This window comes from Rhinatrema bivittatum, chromosome 3 (genome assembly GCF_901001135.1).
Source record: "Rhinatrema bivittatum chromosome 3, aRhiBiv1.1, whole genome shotgun sequence".
NCBI lineage: Eukaryota > Metazoa > Chordata > Amphibia > Gymnophiona > Rhinatrematidae > Rhinatrema > Rhinatrema bivittatum.
This window is the reverse complement of record NC_042617.1, coordinates 3537733-3563298: the sequence shown is the minus strand read 5'-3', so window position 1 is coordinate 3563298 and position 25566 is coordinate 3537733. Positions and strand designations below refer to the sequence as shown.

The 25566-nt window shown below is 49.6% G+C and overlaps 1 protein-coding gene across 1 annotated transcript in view; it reads right to left on the bottom strand.

Annotated features, from left to right (window-relative positions):
* The window catches only part of LOC115086658 (cullin-9-like), a 582584-nt gene that overhangs the window by 293831 nt on the left and 263187 nt on the right, over window positions 1-25566 (bottom strand). Inside the window, exons 14-17 of the mRNA XM_029592817.1 lie at window positions 19140-19367; window positions 16298-16388; window positions 15954-16125; window positions 8277-8382 (exon numbers count right to left, since the gene is read on the bottom strand). Of these exons, the coding sequence (XP_029448677.1) occupies window positions 8277-8382; window positions 15954-16125; window positions 16298-16388; window positions 19140-19367 (597 nt within the window). The remainder of the gene's footprint in view (window positions 1-8276; window positions 8383-15953; window positions 16126-16297; window positions 16389-19139; window positions 19368-25566) is intronic.

Here is a 25566-nt window from a genome sequence, read left to right as displayed (position 1 = left end):
CATAATCTGGATCTGAAAAGCAGAGCTTTACAGACTTCTGCTAGATCAGTGTTCACCAACTGCCTTCCACCATCACGAAACTGGTGGGTCTGGGGAGGCCTCCCTGTGCTCTTCTTCACCATCAGGAGCATCCAAATGGCCACCACAGCTCCTCGTGGCAAGCTCCTCCAAGCCCTACTTCAGCAAAAACAGGAACCACTGAGGGTAAAGGCCCTTCACACGTGGCGCGCCATTTACAATGGCGTCAGGTTCAGTGGGTTAGAAAGGCTTCCCTGCTTATGTCCTTCTGCCCAAGAGGGCTTAAAAATGGCTGCCATTCACTTACTTTGATCAGTCACTGTATCCATTCATTACTGATAGACGGCTTAGCTTTTAAGAACAGGGGCAAAGTCTCCCTTGGGCTACGGGGTTTTCACTGCTGCTGCCTGAGAAGCAGTAACTGCAGTCCGGAAATATTGCTTCTTTCCCCTCCTGCGACCTGCGGTAGACCAGGCCTTGCTGATTCTAAAATGACCATTCCCAAGCTGCAGGAGATGGAGGCCTTATTAGCAGCAGCAGCCTTGGCCGACTTTCTCTTCTCTGACACGGTCCCCATGGCACTCCCTTCACCTTCAGAATGGAATCTGCCACACAGACCCGCCGAGAAGAGATGAGACGTCTTTTGTCCTCCTGAGCGGCCATGCTTGCCATGGTCTGCGGCCATCACCATGCCGCTTTCTGTGTGCTCACACGCTGTTTTCCTGTGCGCCTGCAGCCCACCACTGATCAGGGGAACAATCCCGCGGAGCCGATCCCCAGACTCCCCCACAGACAGAGAAGCAGCTGCAGTCACAGTCAGCTGGGCTCCCCAAGCCGCTTAAGTACTTCCACCAGGCCCCCTAGCCTACTCTTTTTTTTTAAATTTTTCTAAGAATTAAAACAGTCGGCAATACTTCCCTTTGCCAATAGAGAGCCCAGGAGAAGTGAGCGAAGGCTGCGTGGATGACCAGGAGGGAGCCAGACCACTGGCTGTACAAGTCTCCACAGTCGTCATGCTGAGGCAAGCAAGGGTCACAAACCCCCTGCTCAGCCACTCTACCTAGGGGATGGCCCTTAATGGAACCTAACACCCCAGGGAGTACACCATCTAATCTTTTTACATTTTTTTACTCAAAATTCCAGACTGCAGGTTTTACACCTCTACCAGCTGCTGAAGACAGAGAAATGCTGAGGGTCTGCGGGTGGCACACTGACTTAAGTAGCACATCGTCACTAAAACTTTCCTTTTTTTCTGTCTCCACCGGTATTCGTGGGTACATCATATCGGTACATATCATATCTGGAGTACGAACAGGAACTACATTTCAAACAAATTCTGTAGGACAGTGTTGCCAAACCTACTGTCATGTCAGCCATCTCTGCCCAAACAGGGATATGAATGAGTACAGAGAACTCCATGTTTTAGTCTTGCGGGTCTTCTCCATGGGGACTGATTGCAGATGAGCCACCAATGCTTGCCATGGCTCAAATACAGTAAGCCTTGACATGGCCCACTAGATTCAAATCCACCTGAGCATAAAAGGAGGAGATGCAATCTGCTAGCCAATTAGATAACTCTGTTTGACAACAGCAATCTCCAGTTTACAGAATTTTGACAACAGCTTAGGCGAGAACTTCGAATGGGTGCACAAAACCATCCTATCATGATAAAGCTTAGAATAAGATGGATAAATTACTACAGCTTGGAGCTCACTGACCCTGAGCGCTGAAGTGACCACCACCAAAAATACAACCTTCCAGGTCAGCTACTTCAGTTCACAGAACTGCAGAGACTCAAAGGGAGCTTTCATCAGCTGGGATAGAACCACAATGAAGTCCCAAGACACAGTGAGAGGTCTGATGGGTGGCTTCAGATAGAGGAGGCCCTGCATAAACCGGACAACTAAAAGCTGTATGGAGATGGGTTTACCTTCTACATGGTGTAAGCAGGTTTAGGGGTACAGGGATCTGTCTGCTACGAGACACTACCCATTCTTTGAGTTCTCTCATAGTTGTTGTGGCAGATTATGCTACGAGACACTGCCAGCTGCCCTCCCACCTTACTTGCGATCCTAAGTCAGGAAAAGACACAGCATATTCTCCTCAGAAATAGACTTATTTATCAGATTTGGCAGGATATACCATTTAGAAAATAACAACAATTCCTATCTCTAACATCCTAGTCACTAAGCATCAGTTTTCCCTAAAGAAAGTTCTGTACCATGGTGATTTCACACATGCCATAAACCTTAGCCTGCTTAATATATTATCACTTATGGCTAACTTACTTACTCTTGGTCTAGGCTTCAGGCGATACCTCTGTTCACCTCTGAAGCAGGCTCCGACTGGAGGGCTGGAAAATGTGGGCAGGGGAGAGGCTTGCATCCTGGGCTCTGGTACAGGCAGAGCGAGCAAGAGGGTCCCGGAAGGAGACAACTTCTGTCTCTGGTACTGGCATTGCGGGTAGGCAGCCTAGGAAGGAACCAGGCTTCTGGCTCTGGTACCCGGCAGAGAGCGGGCAGGTGGTACCAGAAGGAGACAGACTTCAGGTTCTGGTACTGGCAGAGCTGGCAGGCGGTCCCGGAAGGAGTCTTGCTTCTGGCTCTTTTAACTGGTCGGCTCTCTGGCCTTGCTTTGCCCCTCACCGTCTCAGACTCCGTCCTACTCTCTGCACCTGATGTGCTCTCTGGTTTTTTCTCCCAGGGTTTGCGTTCAGGGTTTGTGCCTCCTTTCTTCTTCTTTTGCGCCCCCCATCTTATAATTCCCATCTGATGAATATGCATAAGCTCACACATAACCCTGGGTGGAGGGTCTTTGCCGCACTGCAGGCCTTTTCTCCCCCTCCCCATTACTTCGGCAGGGTTCCTGCCACTTTTGTATGTCAAGCTATCTTGCCAGTATCATTTTTCTCTGACCTATGGACTCACCTTGGCTCATCCATGACACTGGTTTAGGAGCTTAAGTCATATAGGAAAATTGGTTCTTACCTGCTAATTTTCGTTCCTGTAGTACCACAGATCAGTCCAGACTCCTGGGTTTATTATTTATTTATTTAGAATTTTTGTATACCGACATTCTTGAAAAAGATATCAAATCATATCGGTTTCCATTTAAACAGAACAATCGCGGCTGAGGCGTTACATAGAACATTGAACAAGTCGTCAAATAAATAAACAACTATAAACAGAACAATTCGTCAAAGAATAACAAATAAATAGAGCAGCAAAAAACAGTGGTTGTAGGCGTTACATAAAATAAAACGACTAGTAGAGTATCTCTATGAGTCTGAGGAGTAAATAATGCATGGCGGGGGACCCAAAGGAATAGGGTAGCAATGAGGAAAGAGGGAGCTAAGAGGATCAGGCTGAGGGAAGGGGGCAGGAAGAGGAAGAAGAGGGGAGGGATGAGAGGCTATAAGTCATGATCAAGGGAATAAGCTAGGGAAATTGAGGACGATCATGTATCTCCCTAATGTCCTGATATGTCCTTTGACCAGTGTCTCACTGATGACCTGTTATGTCCTTTGACCAGTGTCAGAGTGTTCTTGAGACTCTGGGAAGGCTTGTCTGAAGAGCCATGTTTTGAGGTGTTTCTTGAATGTTTGGAGACAGGGTTCTTGGCGAAGCTCCGGAGGTAGCGAGTTCCAAGGGTGGGCCCAGCTGTGGAAATAGCGCGTTTTCTTAAAGTAGTTTTGACCGGTGGTGCGTATAGAGATCCTTTATAGGCGTTTCTGATTGGTCTGGCAGATGTGTGTGTGTGGAGTTGAGAGCTTAGTTTGAGATGGGCGATGCCGTGAATGTCCTTGTGGATGATCATCAATGTTTTGGAAGGTGATCCTGAATTTATGGGAAGCCAGTGAAGGCCGTGTAGTATGGGTGTGATGGTGAGCTCTTTTGTTTGAGTTAGTGAGTAACCCTTGCGCAGCATTCTGGACCATCTGGTAAGGGTTTGGTAGTTATTGCAGGGAGGCCTAGGAGAAGAGAATTGCAGTAGTCTAACTTTTTAAGGATGATAGACTGAACTACTAAGCGGAAGTCACTGAAATGCAGGAGAGGTTTCAGATTTTTGAGAACTTGGAGTTTGAAAAAGCATTCTTTGGTTGTGTTGTGGACGAACGATTTTAAGTTGAATAGGTTGTCAAGCCGAACCCCAAGGTCTCTGACAGAAGAGGAGTGGTTGATGAATGTTTTAGCGAATTGGGTAGCGCTTTGTGGATTGAGTAGATTATGTTTTTCATCTGGAGAGATGATGAGGATTTCGGTCTTATTTGAGTTAAGGATAAGGTTCAGGCTGGTAAGCAGGCTCGTGATGGATTGTAAACAGCAGTTTCCAGTGTGCCCAGGTTTTTTGCAAGGATTCGGTGATTGAAGAAGGATTTGAACGTCATCAGCGAATATGTAGTATTTTAGTTTGAGGTCAGAGAGTAGATGACAGAGAGGCAGCAGATAAATGTTAAAAAGCATGGGGGAGAGGGATGATCCTTGTGGGACTCCAGGTTTGATATGATTGGGAGAGATTCTTTATTATTATTCTGACCTTGTAGAATCTATTTTCAAGGAACGATTTAAACCAACCATGTGCCTCTCCTTGAATGCCGATATCTGATAAGCGTTCCAGTAGAATGGAATGATTGACCGTATCGAAGGGCGGCGGATAAGTCGAGAAGGGCGAGAAGGGTAAGGTTGTTTTCTTTCCAGGTTGAGGAGGATGGTGTCGGATAGAGATGAAAGTAATGCTTCAGTGTTTGAGATTTTTCTGAATCCGAACTGGAAGGGGGAGAGTATGTTGTTCTCCTCAAGGTAATGTGGACAATTGTTTATTCATCCCTGCCAGCAGATGGAGACAGAGAAAGCCTCGCTGACACTGCTTGAAAACCCTGGTGCCCCTGCAAGTAGCTCAGTATTGATCTGTACCCAAGCCAAACACCCCTTTCTCTACACTATCTCTAATTTCCCCCCTTTTTTATGTCCTTACTGTAATACCATTCCATACTTTGCTCTTAATTGCACCTGAAGCGCTTTCTCCCCTCTCTTATCACTCCTAATATAAACTCCATCTCCTCCTAACCTGTCCCTAAACCTCTTACCTAATTTCCTAAAATCCCTTTACTTTCCAGCTCTGTTTAACTCAGCTCAGTTAAATCCTAATGATAGTTCTGGTTTAAAAGATTCTACTTGTTTTATGTTCAAATATATATATTCTTACTTTGTTAAATGTATAATGCTTATTTAATCCTGTTAAATGTATAACGCTCCGCGTAATTCCTGTTCATTGTACACAGACGTGATATCTTTGATGAGCTGCGGTATAATAAAAAAACTATAAATAAATAAATAAAAAGCTTAATAAAAATTGATAAAAACCAGTAAACCATTTGAACAAACAAAGAAAAGAAGTATGCTGAAAGGATTATAGCTGAGCGGAAGACTCTCCCCCTCCAATCCAGGTGGGTTCTCAACTGATCCGTGGTACTACAGGAACGAAAATTATCAGGTAAGAACCAATTCTCCTTTCCCTGTACGTACCAGGATCAGTCCAGACTCCTGGGATGTACCAAAGCTTCCTACAGAGGATAGGACCTGGAGAGTCCCGCTCGCAAGTCCCGCTCGCAAGACACTTTCACCAAAGGACCGGAACCCCCGAGGGTCTGGATTCTCTCGACCGATTGGGCCCCGCCCCAAAGATGGCAGGCCTGGACCCCGAGCTGTCTGGGGGAACTGAGGGGCACCCGTACCCTCCTGCTGACCCCGAGCTGTCTGAGGGAACTGAGGGGCACCCGTACCCTCCTGCTGACCCCGAGCTGTCTGAGGGAACTGAGGGGCACCCGTACCCTCCTGCTGACCCCGAGCTGTCTGAGAGAACTGAGGGGCACCCGTACCCTCCTGCTGAGCCAGATAAGCGTGGTGAAGCAGGAGGATAAAATCTGGTGAAAAAGTTAGCGCAGACGCAGGCAAGGTAGAGACCTGGTCTCCTCCAGGCCCCAGCGGCAAATTCTCCTGCCTATTTGTCCCCACTGAAACCCCCTGCCCTTGTAAGGGACTCGGGTGGACCGGGGAGAGCCGCAGAGGGAGATCACCCTCCCCCTCCAAAGATGGTGGCACGCGTGAGTCCGAAGACAAAATGGCCGCTGCTCCTGCCACGCAAAGCCGGCAGCCCTGGCACCCTCGGCGACATCAAAGTCGGGCCCGACTGTGGCTGACGCGCACCTCTGCATCCTCCTCCGTTTCGGAGGCATAGGGAGGAAGGAGAGCCCTTCCCCTCCCGAAACGCATGCTGAATAGAAGCCTGCCCTGCCAAGACGTGCCGGGACAGCACCGCACGAGTGGCAAGGCGAGCCGCGAACCATTCACCCCCGGGACTGGGAAAAAAACAAAAATAGCAAAAAAGAAAAAAAAAAGAAAACACTGGCCCGAAACGCCAAAACGGGGGGGGGAGGAACCCGCCCCAGAGCCTTACCACTCAGCCACTCCTGAGCTTCTTTTTTTTTTTTTAAACAAACTTTACAAAAAAAGTAAAAAAAAAATAATAGGGGAGTCCCTCTCCTAAGGCTGAAGGGAGCTGTCCAGCTCAGATCAGCCACAAAGAAGCGAGAAACAAAAACAAAACAAAAAAAACCTGAAGAGAAAAGGAGCTTAAAGCCGCCAGAACGGCCTCATGAGGGAGGGATCTGGACCACCAGATTTACACCCCATGGATCAACTTGGAGCGAGCACTGACTGTCAGCTCGTCCACCTCAACCGAACAGGAAAGGTTCCTCACAGGAACCAATCCCCTGGGAGGAATGCTCACCCAAAAGAGAAAAAAGTCAAAAAAATGGAAAAAGGTAAAAAAAAAAAGAGAGACTGCAAGTTTATGCAGTCTGGAGACAGAGAAATACTGAGCTACTGCAAGTGGCACCAGAGCTTATCAAGCAGTGTCAGCGAGGCTTTTCTCTGTCTCCATCTGCTGGCAGGAATGAATAAACCGAGGAGTCTGGACTGATCCGGGTACGTACAGGAATGTCTCTTTGTCTCCTTTGCTTCTATTGACCCAGGAACATGTAAACAGGCACATCTGATAAGGTATCCTTCAGTGTAACAGGAGAAAAGTTCTACAATTTCCACTGAGACAGGGCAGTTTTAAACTTAGTAACAACATAAGAACATAAGAATATGTCATACTGGGTCAGACCAAGGGTCCATCAAGCCCAGCATCCTGTTTCCAACAGTGGCCAATCCAGGCCATAAGAACCTGGCAATTACCCAAACACTAAGAAGATCCCATGCTACTGATGCAATTAATTCTGTAACAGATACCAATACAAGGGACACTTGTGTGCTGGTATTGCTTATGTACGGCGGCTCTTGTTCAAGGACAGCCAATTTTATGGATGTCCTTCTCTGTAGCCCCGTCTATTAATCTTTATTATCCTGAATTCAATGCAGATTCTTTATTCTTTTGTTTTTTTATTTTTCTAAAAAATCCCCTTATTTCCCCGTTTTATGAGGTGACCCGCTGTGTAGTTGTCAATACTTATCGAGGCTTCCGTCTCAAGTGCTTCTCGCGGTGATCGCGTCTGCTTAGATGCGATCACCGCGAGAAGCACTTGAGACGGAAGCCTCGATAAGTATACATCTACCCGTTCTAGACCTCTCATGATTTTAAACATGCACCCATGTTTAAACATGTTTGTTCTGTACCCTCTTTCCGGAACAGAAAAGTGGGACCTTCCTGTTCTAGGAGAATGCAAGCAGATGCACTGCAGGTGTGCCCCATTGGTAGAATGTCTGATTTGCTTCCCCTTCCTCGGTCCAAGAACCATTTGTGGGGTTCTAAGGACTGACACCTTTCCCCAGGACATTCTACACAGCAGCCAGATACGCGGCCCTGAGAATCATCCCTTGAGAAATGGTCCTAGCCCACGTCTGAACAGCCTCCTGACACAGGAGGTAGAATCCTGTCTCCCCCTGCTTGTTGCTGGATGAGTCAATTTGTCTTCATTTAACATCATCTATTATGTTACTTGTGCCTTGGGCACTACTGTCTGTGGCTCTCTGGTTGTTTCTTGGGTATTACTAACCATGGTTGGCTCTTTCCGTGACCAATACCAGCTTGTTTCATGTGCATGTTTATCATGTCTGCCTCTCTAACTAATGGCAGCTTGTGATACATCTCTCACCATGTGCCATCCTCTAATTGATGGTACTTTACCGAATGTGTATTACTCACTGTGTCTTGCTCTCTAATCAATGGTAGCTTGTCGTCTGTGAGTCACTCACCGTGTTCAGCTCAGTCTTGATGCTCGATGAATTCTCCCCACCCAGGACTATGATGCGAGCCGGCATATAACTGGAATCTTCACTAGCAACCAAGAGGAAGAGCTGCCTGTGGGGCAGGAAGAGTTCAGCCACATGAGAAGGCAGGATTTACAACAAAAACAAAAAAAATCACTTCTCTGCACCCAGTATCTATCCTACATATACAAAGTCTTGGTTTGGATACAACATGCTTTGACTGTTAATTGTTAACTATGCACATGTGAGAATCCTGTGAGCAGGATAAGAAGAATGGATCCTGTGGTGGAGCTGGAAAAAAGAGAATGTCAGTAAGACAGATCAAGCGGACTCTGCCAAGAACCATCCCCAAACGGAAAAAAAAGGGCTGATCCGTGGTTCTACAGGAAGGAAATTTAGCAGGTAAGAACCAATGTTCCTTTCCCTGTACCTACCCGGATCAGTCCAGAAAGCTGGGATGTACCCAAGCTGCCCTATCTGGGGTGGGACCTGGAGAGTCCCGCTCGAATGGCACTGCTCCAGAACTGGCAGCTTCTGGCGCCTGCACGTCCAAACCATAGTGTTTGGCAAAGGTGTGTAAGGACTTCCCTGCAGATTTCTTGTGGGGAAACCAATTGACACTCTGCCTGAGAAGCTGCTTCCAAACCTTCAGGGATAGAACATCCGCGACAAATATAAGTGCAAGCAATAGCCTCTTTCAACCAATAAGCTGCGGACGCTTTTGACATTTTGTGCTCCTTCTTAGCGCCGCTCCAGAGAACAAAAAGATGATCGGAGACCCGAAAGGCATTAGTAACCTCGAGGTATTGAAAAAAGGACCCTGCACATAAGGGCTTGGAGCTCCGACACCCTCCGAGCTGAGGAGATCACCACCAAACACACCGTGTTCAGAGTTAAATCCTTCAAGGTGCACTTCTTAAGGGGCTCAAAGGAGGCTTCGCACAAGGCTCAGAGCACCAAGTTAAGGCTCCAAGACGGACAAACTGGCCAAACGAGGGGATTCAAGTCTTTCGCCCCTCGGAGGAAAGATACCACATCTGGATGCGCCGCTGGCGGTGCCCCATGAACTTTGCCTCTCAGGCATCCCAAGGCCGCAACCTGCACCTGAAGGGAATTAAAAGACAATGCTTTGCTGAGGCCTTTCTGCAAGAAAGCGCCTTCACCTTAGCAGGGCCATCTCTATGGAACTCCACACCTCCGGAGTTACGCCAGGAACCCTGCCCCTTGACCTTTAAAAAAAAAAACTAAAGACCTGGTTGTTCAAACAAGCCTTTCCATAACACATCTCCCTTCTCCCTACTCCCACTCACAACCCATCTCCCGCACCCCTATTATCGTTAGCTCCCAATCATGCAGCAGCTATTTATGTTATATAGTTTATCAATCTATTGTTTCCTGATACTTTAGCCAATACCTTCCCATACTATGTTAATTCCGGTTTCCCCACCCTCCTTTTAGGCTGCTCTTGTTATCTTCTCTTTCCATCTACCAAGATCCAGTAACCCTTGTTCATTGTAACTTATCTCTATCTGTAGCTTTCCTCATTATTCTATGTGAACCGATATGATATGATATGCTTCATGAATGTCGGTATAGAAAAGTGTTAAATAAATAAAATAAAATAAATAAGAAAGCTAAAATCTGCACCACCAAGGACTGTCGAGGAAGGATTCCCTGCTCGTGACACCAAGATTGAAAGGCCTTCCAGACTCGGACGTAAGTTAAAGTAGTAGAGGTCATCTGGGCTCGAAGCAGGGTGGTAATAGCATCCTCTGAATAGCCTTTCTTCTTTAACTGCTTCCTTTCAAAAGCCAGGCCGCTGGACAAAAGCAATCCGCCTGGTCGAAAAATATAGGGCCTTGAAGCAGCAGGTTAGAAAGATGACTCAGTCGTAGGGTTGACTAGGTTGGCGAATCAGGGCCTCTGGGGGCACTCCCTTCCCTGGGTGAACTTCTATCCTCCTGAGAAGTTTCCCTATCAGTGGCCACTGTGGGAACACATAAAGCAGAACCTCGTGCGGCCATGGGAGTACTAGGGCATCAACACCTTCCGCTCCGTGTTCTCTTCTGCGATTCAAGAAACAAGGTGCCTTAGCATTTGTTTGAGTCGCCATCAAATCCAGATGAGGAGAGCCTCTACTGCGCGAGATGAGGGTCATAGCTTCCAATGACAGCTTCTACTCTCCGGGGTCTAGCCTTTGGCAGCTCAGAAAATCTGCTTGCACATTGTCGGTCCCCGCTATGTGTGATGCCGCCAGCCAGGACATCAGCTGCTCCGCTTCCAGAGCTACCTGATGACTTTTGGTTCCGCCTTGACGGTTGATGTAGGCTACTGTCGTCGCACTGTCCAATAGAACCTGTACTGTCTGGTTGAGATATACCACTCTGGTCTCTAGGCGACTGATGGACCACTGTGTCTCCTCCTTCAACCATTGGCCCTAGACTGACTGGGACTGGCACACCACCACCCAACCGGACAGGCTTGTGTCCGTGGTCACTATCACCCACTGAGGCACCTCAAGGTCCAATCCATGCCTCAACTGTTCTCGGACATGCCACCAACCAAGACTGGACTGGCAGACTCTGTGAGTGGTAAAGGCCACCTGGAACTCCTCTAACATCAGGACCCAACAGGATAGCAACGAACGCTGTATGTAAGGGTCTCATATGAACAAACACCCATGGGACCAACTCCAGAGTGGACGCCATGGAGTCAAGAACCTTAAGGGCTCAGATCCTGGGCAGCGAACCGGTCAATACATGTTGAACTTGAGACTGCAACTTGCTGATTCGTTCCTCCACTAGGAAGACCTTGCCCCACACGGGTAACGAATCGTGCTCCTAGGAAATCCAGAACTTGAGAAGGATGAAGATGGCTCTTGGACTGGTTGATGACCCAACTGAGGGACCTCAAAAGGAACAAGACCTTGTCCACCACTTGCTTGCAGAGCTCCTCTGACTTCACGCAGATGAGCCAGTCGTCCTGATACGGGTGAATTAGCACTCCCTCCCGCCGGAGGGCCGCTGCCACTACCACCACCACCTTGGTGAATGTGCGCAGAGCTGTAGCCAGATTGAAGGGGGGAGCACAGAACTGGAAATGCATTCCGAGGATCATGAAGAGGAGAAACCTCTGGAGATCCCTGTGGATCTCTATGTGCAGTTACGCTTCCATCAGATCTAGAGAAATCAAAAACTCCCATTGGCATACAGCCGCTATGACCAAACACAGGTCTCCATCCAAAAACGCGGGACCCTGAGGGTCTTGTTCACCTGCTTCAGATCCAGAATCAGGCGGAAAGAGCCTTCCTTCTTTGGCACCTCGAAGTAAACGGAATAACGGCCAGTTCCCCATTCTTCCTGGGTAACAGGAACAATGGCCCCCTGAGGAAACACTGGATTGTTTTCCAAATGATCTCTTTCTTCAATGGGGAGCTGCATGGAGAAACCATAAACAAGTCTCGCAGAGGCTGAGCAAAATCTAAAGCGTAGCCACGTTCTAAGACACTTAGGACCCACTGGTCCAACGTTATTTTCACCCATTCCTCGTGAAAAAGGGCCAGCCGGCTGCCTATCAATGGGATGGAGGAATGAGTCGGCTGTATCTCATTGAGAGAGCTTGGAGCCGAGGGGCCCCATCTCGGCTCGCTCTGCACCCTCGAAAGGATTGGGACCAGGATTGGGATCTCCCCAAGGGCTGTTGCTAGCCTGCTCCTGGTGTCCTGCTCTGGCAGAAACGCCTTTGCCCCCGAAAACGAAAGCGGGTGGGGAGAAAACTCCTAACTCCCTTAGGCTTGTCCTCCGGTAGTTTGTGTACCTTGTTGTTGCCTAAAATTTTGATCAGCCACTCCAAGTCTTCGTCAAAGAGAAACTTGCCCTTAAAGGGCATCACACTAAGCTGAGCTTTGGAGGACACATCCGCCGACCAATTGCAAAGCCAGAGAAGCTGCCTCACCGAGACCGCTGACACAATTGTCTGGGAGGAAGTACGAAGGAGATCACAGAGGGCGTCCGCTCCATAGGCCACCGCCGCTTCCAAGCGCTCGGCCTGCACTGACTCCTGGGGTGGGAAATCCTAAGTGCTCAACAGCCTCTGCACCCACCGGAGACTCGCCCGAAGCTGCTGAAGATAGCGGCCCAAATGCCAAGGGCCGACTCCTCAAAAATCCTCTTGAGATGCACTTCGAGCTTCCAATCCTGTAGCTCCTTAAGGACCGCCACCCCTGCAGCCAAGATAGTGGTTCTCTTAGTGACAGCTGACACCGACGTGTTCAGCTTGGGCATCTTCAACAGATCCAGAGTCTCCTCTGGCAATGGACAGAGCTTGTCCATCGCCCAGCCCCATTCTCAAGCCCGACTCCAGAACATCCCACTCCCGGACCATTACTGTTGCACCATATGGTAAAAAGGAAAGGTTTTCGCCAGACCTCGTAAGACAGCCATGACAGGATCCACAGTGTCCTAACTTGGATTATCCTGGGGGACCGCAATACCCAACTCCACCAGGACATGAGGGATTAGAGGGTCCAAGTCCTCCCTCTGAAATAAATGCACCACTTTGGGATCATCTCCATCCACAAGAAGTGACCTGTCCGGCTCTTCACCCTGGTCTCCACTGAGAAGAGGCGGGTCTGCGCTGAATTTTGAGCTGCGGGCCCCGAGGGGGGGGGTCACCAGCTTCACTCTGAGAAGCAGGCCCCCTAATCTTCCAAATTCAAATGGCCCCCTGTGGATCCTGTCTCTTGGGGACATTAGCGGGGGGGGGGGGGGGGGGGGGGTCGCTTGGCTGGTCTGCCCTGTAGGGGCCCCCCGAGCGGGCCTGACTGGCCAGATAGGCTTCATGCATCAGAAGCACGAAGTCTGCTGTAAAACTAGTATGGCCCCCAGAACCCCCAAAGACCTCGAGAAATTGGGGACTGGGCCCCTAGAACCCCTCTCGAGGGGATCGTGCTCCTCCTCTGAAAATCATACTTAAACCAGTCAAAGACAGATCGGGTGGGAGATCCCCCTCCCCCGCTGCCCTCTGCCAGTCGCGCTGAGGGATTCCAAAATGGCTGCCATTCCCGTGCTTAGCGGGAACGGATCAGCCTCGAGGCGCCGAAGTAGCAGGTTTTTTGCCCGCACTGCGGGTCTTGCCTGCTTTTGCCCCCGCCGCTCGTGAGGGACCCTCCTCTCTGGGAGGCAATGCACACAGAGCCCATCGCAGGAGAGCCGCGAAAAGAGCTCCCCGCAGGCCGAACGGGTGTCTCGCGGCATCGCAGCAGGAAGGGGAGGGGGGGCACCGATAAAAAATATACTTGAGGTCCTGAGGCGCAGACAATGGCACAAATAGGGTCTGGCTGAGAACTGCAACCGTGCCGGGTAAAAAAAAGGGAGGCTGCTGGCAGCGAACCTCATCGCTTGCACTATTTTTTTTATTTTTATATTAATGCAACTTTAACGGCCCAGGAAACTTCTCCGAATCCACAAACAGGGGGGGGGGGGGACCGGACCACCGGTATCACCCTGGCGCCACTGAAGAGAGGGGAGCAATTTTGGGCCACCATCCCTGCTCATGAAACCTGCAACCAGGGAGGATGGTCACACTAGACCTGCCAAGCCCCTGGGAGGAATAAAGGTTCTTTCTTGCCTTACTCGAGCTGCTTGTTATTTATTAATCCCTGTTTTTTTTTTTTTTTTTTGCAAAAACTAAGTTGTCAGAGCTGCAGGCTGTGTGCCACCTCCTCTGCTGGAGACAGAGAATACTGAGGAGAACGCAGGTGCTACAGCCTGGTTAATAGTGGGAGCTCTTAGAGTTTTTCTTTGTCTCCATCTGCTGGAAGGGAGGCAAAACCCAGCTATCTGGACTGATCTGGGTACGTATAGAGAACCTCTATCCTTCCATCCCCTCCTCTCATAGACAACCTCTATCCTTCCTCCCCCTCCTCTCTATACAACCTCTATCCTTCCATCCCCTTCCCTCTCTATACAACCTCTATCCTTCCATCCCCTTCCTCTCTATACAACCCTCTATCCTTCCATCCCCCTCCTCTCTATACAACCTCTATCCTTCCATCCCCTCCTCTCTATACAACCTCTATCCTTCCATCCCCCTCCTCTCTATACAACCTCTATCCTTCCATCCCCTTCCCTCTCTATACAACCTCTATCCTTCCATCCCCTCCTCTCTATACAACCTCTATCCTTCCATCCCCCTCCTCTCTATACAACCTCTATCCTTCCATCCCCCTCCTCTCTATACAACCTCTATCCTTCCATCCCCCTCCTCTCTAGACAACCTCTATCCTTCCATCCCCCTCCTCTCTATACACCTCTATCCTTCCATCCCCTTCCTCTCTATACAACCTCTATCCTTCCATCCCCTTCCTCTCTATACAACCTCTATCCTTCCATCCCCCTCCTCTCTATACAACCTCTATCCTTCCATCCCCTTCCTCTCTATACAACCCTCTATCCTTCCATCCCCCTCCTATCTATACAACCTCTATCCTTCCATCCCCCTCCTCTGTATACAACCTCTATCCTTCCATCCCCCTTCCTCTCTATACACACCTCTATCCTCCATCCCCCTCCTCTCTATACAACCTCTATCCTTCCATCCCCTTCCTCTCTATACAACCTCTATTCGTTCATCCACCGCTCCGTCTCTATACAACCTCTATTCCTTGCCGATCAGGGGGGGGGGGGGGAAAGGGGGGGGGGGGGAGGGGTCCTCCCTCCCCCTACTCTCTAGTAAGGCCTCTATCCTTCGCATCGCCCTTATTCCATCTCTATAACAACCCTCATCCCTCCATCCCCTTCCCTCTCTATACAACCTCTATCCTTCCATCCCCTTCCTCTCTATACAACCTCTATCCTTCCATCCCCTTCCCTCTCTATACCTCTATCCTTCCATCCCCTCCTCTACCCTATACCACTAATCATTCCATTCCCTTCCTCCCCTATACCTCTATCCTTCCACTCCATTTCTCTACCTATACTGCCTCTATCTTTCCATCTCCTTCCTCCCCTTATATAATCTCTAACCTTCTACTCCTTTCCTCTGTTCTCCATTCCTCTTATCCTATCAACCTGTACCCCAATCTATACAACTCTCTCCTTTCCAGTTATTTTCCTCTACTCATACCACCTCTAATCTCCTTTCTTCTACCATTCCACTCTACCCAACCTAAATTTTTCCACCCTGTCCTCCTCCTCTACTTCTATCCGTCTATCTTTTGCCACCTCTTCCACTTTATACATCCTATAAATTTCTATGCTGTAACACTCCTCCACCCCATACAACATCTGCTATCCGTTCCACTCTGTCTCTCACCCAATAAACCCTCACCTGATAATCCCTCATCTCCTGCTCCCTCATCTGATAACCCCTCATCTCCCGCACCCTCACCCGATAACCCCTCATCTCCCGCTCCCTCACCCGATAACCCCTCATCTCCCGCTCCCTCACCCGATAATCCCTCATCTCCCCGCTCCCTCACCCGATAATCCCTCATCTCCCGCTCCCTCACCCGATAATCCCTCATCTCCCGCTCCCTCACCCGATAATCCCTCATCTCCCGCTCCCTCACCTGATAACCCCTCATCTCCTGTTCCCTCACCTGATAATCCCTCATATCTCCTGCTCCCTCACCCGATAATCCCGCATCTCCTGTTCCCTCACCTGATAACCACACCTCGGTGCATGTAGATATTGATGTAGTGGGAGCCTGTGCTGCCATTGGATTCCCAGTAGGTTTTCGGATTCCTGTCTGTCAATTTATTTGCTCGATGAGGATTCGAGGAGACTTCCACTTTCTCCCAGCATTTGTCCTCTTTCACCTCCATGCTAGAGCCTGTAATGGGGGATGAAGATGAGGAAGACCGTACTATCAGAATAAAAACAATCCAACCCAGGAATAGAGGAGAGGGGAAGAAACAAGAGAAGAAAGGGGACCCACAGAAACTCTACAGAACTGTCCACTAGCGCAAGTCTTTGTACAGCTCACTGGCACTAACTGGACATACCCTGGCAGAGATTTCTTAGAAAGATATCGAAGAAGGGGATGTTAATGGACTGATGACTGCGTCTGTGCTCCTCAATCTGCCCAAGAACCATCTGCAACAGAAGAATCAAAATTGAAATGTAAACAGGAGAATCAGCCCCCAGAGCTCAGCACTGATACCTCTCACACATCAGCCAGAGAATCAGCCCCCAGAGCTCAGCACTGATACCTCTCGCACATCAACCAGAGAATCAGCCCCCAGAGCTCAGCACTGATACCTCTCACACATCAACCAGAGAATCAGCACTGATACCTCTCCCACATCAACCAGAGAATCAGCCCCCAGAGCTCAGCACTGATACCTCTCGCACATCAACCAGAGAATCAGCCCCAGAACTCAGCACTGATACCTCTCGCACATCAACCAGAGAATCAGCCCCCAGAGCTCAGCACTGATACCTCTCGCACATCAACCAGAGAATCAGCTCCAGAACTCAGCACTGATACCTCTCGCACATCAACCAGAGAATCAGCTCCAGAACTCAGCACTGATACCTCTCACATATTAACCAGAGAATCAGCCCCCAGAGCTCAGCACTGATACCTCTCGCACATCAACCAGAGAATCAGCTCCAGAACTCAGCACTGATACCTCTCACATATTAACCAGAGAATCAGCCCCCAGAGCTCAGCACTGATACCTCTCACACATCAACCAGAGAATCAGCCCCAGAACTCAGCACTGATACCTCTCGCACATCAACCAGAGAATCAGCCCCCAGAGCTCAGCACTGATACCTCTCGCACATCAACCAGAGAATCAGCCCCCAGAACTCAGCACTGATACCTCTCACACATCAACCAGAGAATCAGCCCCCAGACCTCAGCACTGATACCTCTCACACATCAACCAGAGAATCAGCTCCAGAACTCAGCACTGATACCTCTCGCACATCAACCAGAGAATCAGCTCCAGAACTCAGCACTGATACCTCTCACATATTAACCAGAGAATCAGCCCCCAGAGCTCAGCACTGATACCTCTCGCACATCAACCAGAGAATCAGCTCCAGAACTCAGCACTGATACCTCTCACATATTAACCAGAGAATCAGCCCCCAGAGCTCAGCACTGATACCTCTCACACATCAACCAGAGAATCAGCACTGATACCTCTCACACGTCAACCAGAGAATCAGCCCCCAGAGCTCAGCACTGATACCTCTCACACGTCAACCAGAGAATCATCCCCCACAGCTCAGCACTGATACCTCTCACACATCAACCAGAGAATCAGCCCCCAGAGCTCAGCACTGATACCTCTCACACATCAGCCAGAGAATCAGCCCCCAGAGCTCAGCACTGATACCTCTCACACATCAACCAGAGAATCAGCCCCCAGAGCTCAGCACTGATACCTCTCACACATCAACCAGAGAATCATCCCCCAGAGCTCAGCACTGATACCTCTCACACATCAACCAGAGAATCAGCCCCCAGAGCTCAGCACTGATACCTCTCACACATCAACCAGAGAATCAGCCCCCAGAGCTCAGCACTGATACCTCTCCCACATCAACCAGAGAATCATCCCCCAGAGCTCAGCACTGATACCTCTCACACATCAACCAGAGAATCAGCCCCCAGAGCTCAGCACTGATACCTCTCACACATCAACCAGAGAATCAGCCCCCAGAGCTCAGCACTGATACCTCTCACACATCAACCAGAGAATCATCCCCCAGAGCTCAGCACTGATACCTCTCACACATCAACCAGAGAATCAGCCCCCAGAGCTCAGCACTGATACCTCTCGCAGATCAACCAGAGAATCAGCCCCCAGAGCTCAGCACTGATACCTCTCCCACATCAACCAGAGAATCAGCCCCCAGAGCTCAGCACTGATACCTCTCACACATCAACCAGAGAATCAGCCCCCAGAGCTCAGCACTGATACCTCTCACACATCAACCAGAGAATCATCACTGATACCTCTCACACATCAACCAGAGAATCATCCCCCACAGCTCAGCACTGATACCTCTCACACATCAACCAGAGAATCAGCCCCCAGAGCTCAGCACTGATACCTCTCACACATCAACCAGAGAATCATCCCCCACAGCTCAGCACCGATACCTCTCACACATCAACCAGAGAATCAGCCCCCAGAGCTCAGCACTGATACCTCTCACATATCAACCAGAGAATCAGCCCCAGAGCTCAGCACTGATACCTCTCACACATCAACCAGAGAATCAGCCCCCAGAGCTCAGCACTGATACCTCTCACACATCAACCAGAGAATCAGCCCCCAGAGCTCAGCACTGATACCTCTCACACATCAACCAGAGAATCAGCCCCCAGAGCTCAGCACTGATACCTCTCACACATCAACCAGAGAATCAGCCCCCCAGAGCTCAGCACTGATACCTCTCCCACATCAACCAGAGAATCAGCCCCCAGAGCTCAGCACTGATACCTCTCCCACATCAACCAGAGAATCAGCCCCCAGAACTCAGCACTGATACCTCTCACACATCAACCAGAGAATCAGCCCCAGAGCTCAGCACTGATACCTCTCCCACATCAACCAGAGAATCAGCCCCCAGAGCTCAGCACTGATACCTCTCCCACATCAACCAGAGAATCAGCCCCCAGAGCTCAGCACTGATACCTCTCACACATCAACCAGAGAATCAGCTCCTGGGGATGCCCATAGATACCACAGCACCAGGATCTGCAGCAGCCTGCCCAACACCCTCTGTAACCAGGACTAGCAGAGGTGCCTCACCTGGAAACAGCAGGCCAGGTGTGGCACAGGACTAGCCATGAGTGCCTTGGGAGCTGTTGCGGTGCCTCACCTGGATGCAGCCAGCTAAGATGCTGGTGGTCATCTGCTTGTAGAGACTGGCATACTTCTCACAGTCAGTCACTAGGTCCCGCAGCTCCGTCACTAGAAGCAGGTTGGAGCTGTGCTTGTCCAGGGCTTTAGTGAGAGCCTCCTTCATGCCCAGGCGGCACATCACCACTGCACAGTCTTTATTACTGGTGGCCAAGCGATGCAGGAAGCAAATGAACTCTTGTACAAGCTACAGGAGGGAGGTGGAACGTAGGAGAGGGGTGAGCGGGCCACAGACGCAGAAAGGAATGAGAGAAGAGGGGAACACAGCAGGATGTGAAGGGAAGAAGAACAGAGGCGAGGACAAGAAAAGAATGGAGGGAGGGGAAGAATACATGAGAGGGAAAGAAGGAATAAGGAACAAAAGGAGGAAGAAACAAGAAGAGAAGAGGGAATTAATACTGGGCTTTGATTTGAATGATGGGAAAAGCTTTATTTCTGTGCAGGTACAGTATATGTATTACACATTATATTTAGGTGCTTATTTAGTTCATTGATATAGCGCTCATGTATTTAGATTTTATTATTTCATCTGCATTGTTATTTTATCTTTCAGATTTCAGTGCTGTATTGATTGCTTTGATTTCTTGTCTGCTGTATTGTACTGATATTTTTATTGCTGTTTTATTCTGTATTTGAAATTTGTTTAGTCTGTTTATTATTTTATGTTTTGTATTAGTTGTTTCTTATGCTGTACCTTGCTTTCAGATGTTAAGGAAAACTGAGGAAAAGTAAAGATGACCTAAGAATAGTAGAGCATGAGAGATTTAGGAGTGCTCATTTGTATGAATGGGCAGATAGAAAGGAAAATTGTTTCTTACCAGCTAATTTTCGTTCCTGTAGTACCACAGATCAGTTCAGACTGCTGGGTTTATTCATCCCTGCCAGCAGATGGAGACAGAGAAAATTTTACTGACACTGCTACTTAAGCTGAGATGCCTCCTGCAGTCCCTCAGTATTATTCTATATCCAAGTCAGAAACGTAAACAACTAAACCAACGAGACTCCCCCAAACAAGCAGAGGGAGGAGGAAAACCTTAAAAACGAAACTGCGCCCACACAATACCCCGTGTAGGACTAACGGAACCTCTGCCACTTTTCAGAGAAAGTACAGAAAGTTAAAAACAAATCAAGTGGGTTCTCCCCACTACCCATAACCTTCAGAGGGCAGGACCCTGGACTGATCCGTGGCACTACAGGAACGAACATTAGCAGGTAAGAACCAATTTCCCTTTCCCTGTATGTACCTGGATCAGTCCAGACTCCTGGGATGTACCAAAGCTTCCCTATGTGGGGTGGGACTGAGAGAGACCCGCTTGAAGCACACTCTCCCCAAAGCCCATGGCCTCTGGGGCCTGGACATCCAAACGATAATGCCTGGGGAAAGTGTGCAATGACTTCCAAGTACCACTCTACAAATCTCCTGCAGAGAAACTAGCTGACACTCGGCCCAGGAGGCCAACTGAGAACAAGTAGAATGCCCCCGAAACCCCTCCGGAACCAGGCAAATCTGACATATATAAGCAGAAGCAATAGCTTCCTTCAACCATCGCGCAATGGTGGTTTTTGATGCCTTATCCCCCTTTTTGGCACCACTCCACAGAATAAAGAGATGATCTGACATGCAGAAACTGTTGGTGACTTCCAAGTATCGCATCAATGCGCGCTTCATGTCTAAACATCTTAAGTCTCTAGAACACGGCTCCAAGGGATCCAAAGCTGAAAAGGATGGAAGCTCTACCGACTGATTTAAGTGGAAAGATGACACCACCTTAGGTAAAAAGGAAGGCACTGTCCGCAAGGAAACCCCATCATCCGAGATTCGCAAAAAGGGTTCCCTGCAGGATAAAGCCTGAAGCTCGGACATTCTACAAGCCAAACAGATAGCCACCAAGACCACCACTTTCAAGGTGAGGTCCTTCATAGTCGCACACCTCAGAGGTTCAAAGGGAGACACGCAAATGCTTCTTAAGACTACGTTTAAGCTCCAGGAAGAACACTGCTGCCAGATCAGAAGGCGCAAATGCTTCACACCCCCCCCCCCCCCCCCCCCGGTAAGAAAACACATGTCCGGATGAACCGAAAGAGCAACTCCACGAACCTTTCCTCGCAAACAGCCTAACCCATCCACCTGAACTTGGAGAGAAGTAAAGGACAACCCCTTCACTAAATTTCCTGGAGAAAGGCCAAAATATGTCCCGCTGTGGCTTGTCTAGGGTCCATCTGCAGACTAGAACACCAGGACTCAAAAACCTTCCAGACGCTTGCGTAAGCAATAGAAGTGGAGGTCTTCCTAGATTGTAAGAGGGTAGTGACGACTGCAACCGAATAACTCTTGTCTTTCAATCACTGCTTTTCAAAAGCCACTAGACAAAATCGATCTGCCTGATCCAAACAAACGGGGCCCTGATGTAGAAAATTCAGTAGATAGGCGAGCTGTAAAGGCCCGTCCACTGCCATGCTGACTAGGTTCGCAAACCACAGATGCCTCGGCCACTCTGGAGCTATCAGAAGCACTTTGCTCGGTTGAGCCTCTATGTGCCGCAAAATCTTGCCTACTAACGTCCAAGGAGGAAAAACATACAGTAGGACGTCCGTTGGCCAGGGCAGAACCAGAGTATCTACCGCTTTCACCCCTCTTTCTCTACAACGACTGAAGAAGCATGGGGCCTTTGCATTGTGGGGAGTCACCATCAAGTCCACACATGGCAAAACCCACCAGCAAATGATGAGGCACATCGCTGCCTGTGACAGCTCCCTCTCTCTGGGGTCTATATGCTGCCGGCTCAAAAAACCTGCTTGCACATTGTCCGAGCCCGCTATGTCTGAGGCTGCTAGGCAATCCAGATTTTGCTCTGCCAAGGCAACCAAAAGATGGGCTTCCTGAGCTTGACTCTTGGTCCCTCCTTTTCGATTGATGTAAGCTATTGTAGTCACATTGTCCAACAAGACACTTACTGGCTTTCCCCCCACCAAGGGCAGAAATGCCAACAGTGCCAGCGCACCACTCTCGTCTCTAGGTGATTGATGGAACAAGAGGCTTCTTCTGGTGACCAGCAACCTTGCACGGACTGGTTCTGACACACCACTCCCCAGCCCAATAGACTGGCATTGGTGGTGACAATCGTTCAGACTGGGATATTGAGATCCACTCCGCGGGTCAACTTGTCCTAGAGGAGCCACCAAGAGAGACTGGAACAGGCAAATTCAGGGAGAAGAAGCTGAAAATGCTCCGATAACGGTTCCCAGCAAGAAAGCAACACAGACTGAAGAGGTCTCAAATGGGCAAAGGCCCAGGGAACTAACTCCTAGGTACAGGCCATAGATCTGAGTATTTGCAGGTAATCCCAGACCCTGGGTACTCGCATTTCTAAGAAGCCGCGAACTTGAGTCTATAGCTTGGAAATCCGCTCTTTGATTAAAAAGACCTTTTCCGTTTTTGTATCGAAATGCGCCCCCAGGAATTCCAAACTCAGGAAGGGAACAAAATGACTCTTGGAGAGATTGACTATCCACCCCAAAGACTTTAGGCGCCAGAGAACCAGATCCACCGCCTTCCGATAAAGGGCTTCTGACTTCGCAGGGATCAACCAGTCATCCAGATAAGGATGAGGAGAGCCGCCGCCACCACGACCATTACCTCGGTAAAGGTCCGAGGCGTGATCGCCAGACCAAAGGGCAGAGCGCAAAACTGAAAATGTTCCCCCAGAATCATGAATTGTAAATATCTCGGATGATGAGAGCGAATTCCTATATGCAAGTACACTTCAGTTAAGTCCAGGGATGCCAATAATTCTCCTGGGTGGACCAGCACGATTTCAGAATGCAGTTTCCATCTGGAAACAAGGAACTTTTAGAGCCCTGTTCACCTTTTTCAAATCGAGGATCGGACGGAACGTGCCCTCCTTCTTGAGAATGATGAAATAGATGGAATAGCAACCTGTTCCTTGCTCACCTGGAGGAACTGGAATGATGGCTCCCAGTTGGCACAGGCGAGAAACGGTGTCTCTTACTGCCATTCTCTTTTCCCAGTAAGAGCATGGGGATATCAGGAAGCAGTCTCTTAGTGGCCGAGCAAATTCTAAAGCGTAAGCAAGTTTTATCACGCTTAGGACCCACTGGTCAGACGTGATCTTGATCCACGCCTCATAAAATAAACCCAACCGGCCTCCTATCACTGGAACCGAGGGATGAACCAGCCTGACATCATTGGGAAGATCTGGCACCACCTGCTCCCTGGGAGGAGCCATCTCTGCCGGACCAACAGCCTCGAAATGACTGACTCCAGGACTGTTATCTAACATAGTAACATAGTAATGACGGCAGAAAAAGACCAAAATGGTCCATCTAGTCTGCCCAGCAAGCTTCCCAAGGTAGTAACTGCTGCTCCATGCAGGTTACTCCCATGTTCTCTCTTAAGGGTAGTAGCTGCCGCTCCCTGCTGGTTACGCTTTTTTATTTATTTCCATCCTCTAGCCTTTTAGGGATCCAGGGTTTATCCCATACTGGAACAGAATCCTGAGGGCCCAGCTCCTGGCGATCTTCCTTGTCAGAGGTATTTGGAGAGGTATCTTACTCTCATGCTCCCAGATCTGCCCTGGACCTCTTGGGCTGTTTCACCGAAGGCTCCCTCACAGACTTCCTTCGAGCAGATTTTCCTGCCTTATAGGCCTGGTGCAAGAGAAGCACATAATCAGAGAAGGAGGAGGACACATCAGAGACCCCCGGAGTCCTTCCTCACTCCCTAGAGGAGCCCCGGCAGCCTCAGGTCCTTCCCCGGAGGCCCCAACCTCTGGAGACAAAGGGGGGGAGAATCCCTACCTCCTTCTGCGGATCACGCAGGAGCGTTGAATGTGGCCAAAATGGCCACTGTTCCCGCACTCAGCAGGAACGGGTCTTCTTAGAGCTGCCGTGCTAATCCGAGCCTCCCAGGCTCACAGCGCCTACCAGACCGAACCTCCATGGAGCTCCCCGAAGGTCTCTCCCTCCCGGGGAGGCATCGAGCACAGAGGCCATCATGGGATAGACGCGTTCGCGGGTCCCCGCAGGCAGAACAGGCAGCCCCACACGGCATTGAACAAACAGGGCTGGGCAGGAAGAAAGAGAAAACCACGCAGGGCAGGCAGAGAGCAAGGCGCCGGAAAGGGAAAACACAGGAGCCTATCGAAGAGACAGCAACCTCGGAACAGGAGATGTGCTGCCTCGCAGCGACTCCCAGCTGCTCTTCCTATTCTTTTTAAACAAAAACTGAGATACTTCTGATGGTCGTGGCATATCGGGATGTGCAGGTAAGACTCCGTTAAGTCGAGTGAGGCCAGATATTCGCCCGAACGAACTGCCGCTATCACCACCCTCAGGGTCTCCATTCGAAAATGGGGAACCTTGAGAGCCCAGATGACTTGCTTGAGATCCAAGATTGGATGGAAAGAACCGTCCTTTTTGGGAACGACGAAATAGATGGAATACTGGCCAGACTCTTGTTCCTCCACCGGGACTGGAACTATGGCACCGAGCTCTTGTAGCCTGCCAAGAGTCTGGTCGACCGCTGGCTGCTTCCGACTTCCGCAAGGAGAGATTATGTGAAGATCTGGTAGGTCCCGAGCATATTCTAATGCGTAACCTTTTTCTATCACCTCTAGGACCCACTGATCCATCGTAATCTTGACCCATTCCTCGAGAAACAGGGACAGCCGTCCACCTAAGTTTGGAATGGAGGAATGAGCCAGCCGTATCTCACTGTGGAGAGGACTTTGTGGTCGAGTGCTGTGGGTTGCCATCCCGGAAGGGACGACGGCCACAAAAGGAATGAGACCAGGACTGAGATCTGGAGGAGGTACCTCTTGGAAAGGATCCCCTCACTCTGCTATTATACCGACTTTGGCTTCTAAAGCAAGAGCGCAAAGGAAAGAAAGATTTAGACTGCTTTGGGCGGTCCTCCGGAAGCTTATGAAACTTGCTCTCTCCTCACCAAAAAGCAACTTACTCTTGAAGGGAAGCGTGCCCAACTGCAACTTGGAGGAGGAATCCACAGCCCAATTGCAGAGCCAGAGGAGGCGTCTGGTTGATACAGTGGAAACCATAGCCCTGGCCTACACTCTGAGCAAATCGTAAAGGGCATCAGCCCCATACGCCACTGCCGCCTCTAGCCTTTCTGCCTGCTCTGCCTCTGCAGACGGGAGGTCCTGGGTGCTGAGCAATTGTTGAACCCACCTGAGGCTTGCCCGCTGCATGAGACTGTTGCAGATTGTCGCCTGGATTCCTAAGGCCAAGACTTCAAAGATGCGCTTGAGGTAAAGCTCGAGTTTGCGGTCCTGAACATCCTTCAATGCCTTAGCTCCCACCACTGGGATGGTGGTGTGTTTGGTAACAGCGGAGATGGAAGAATCCAC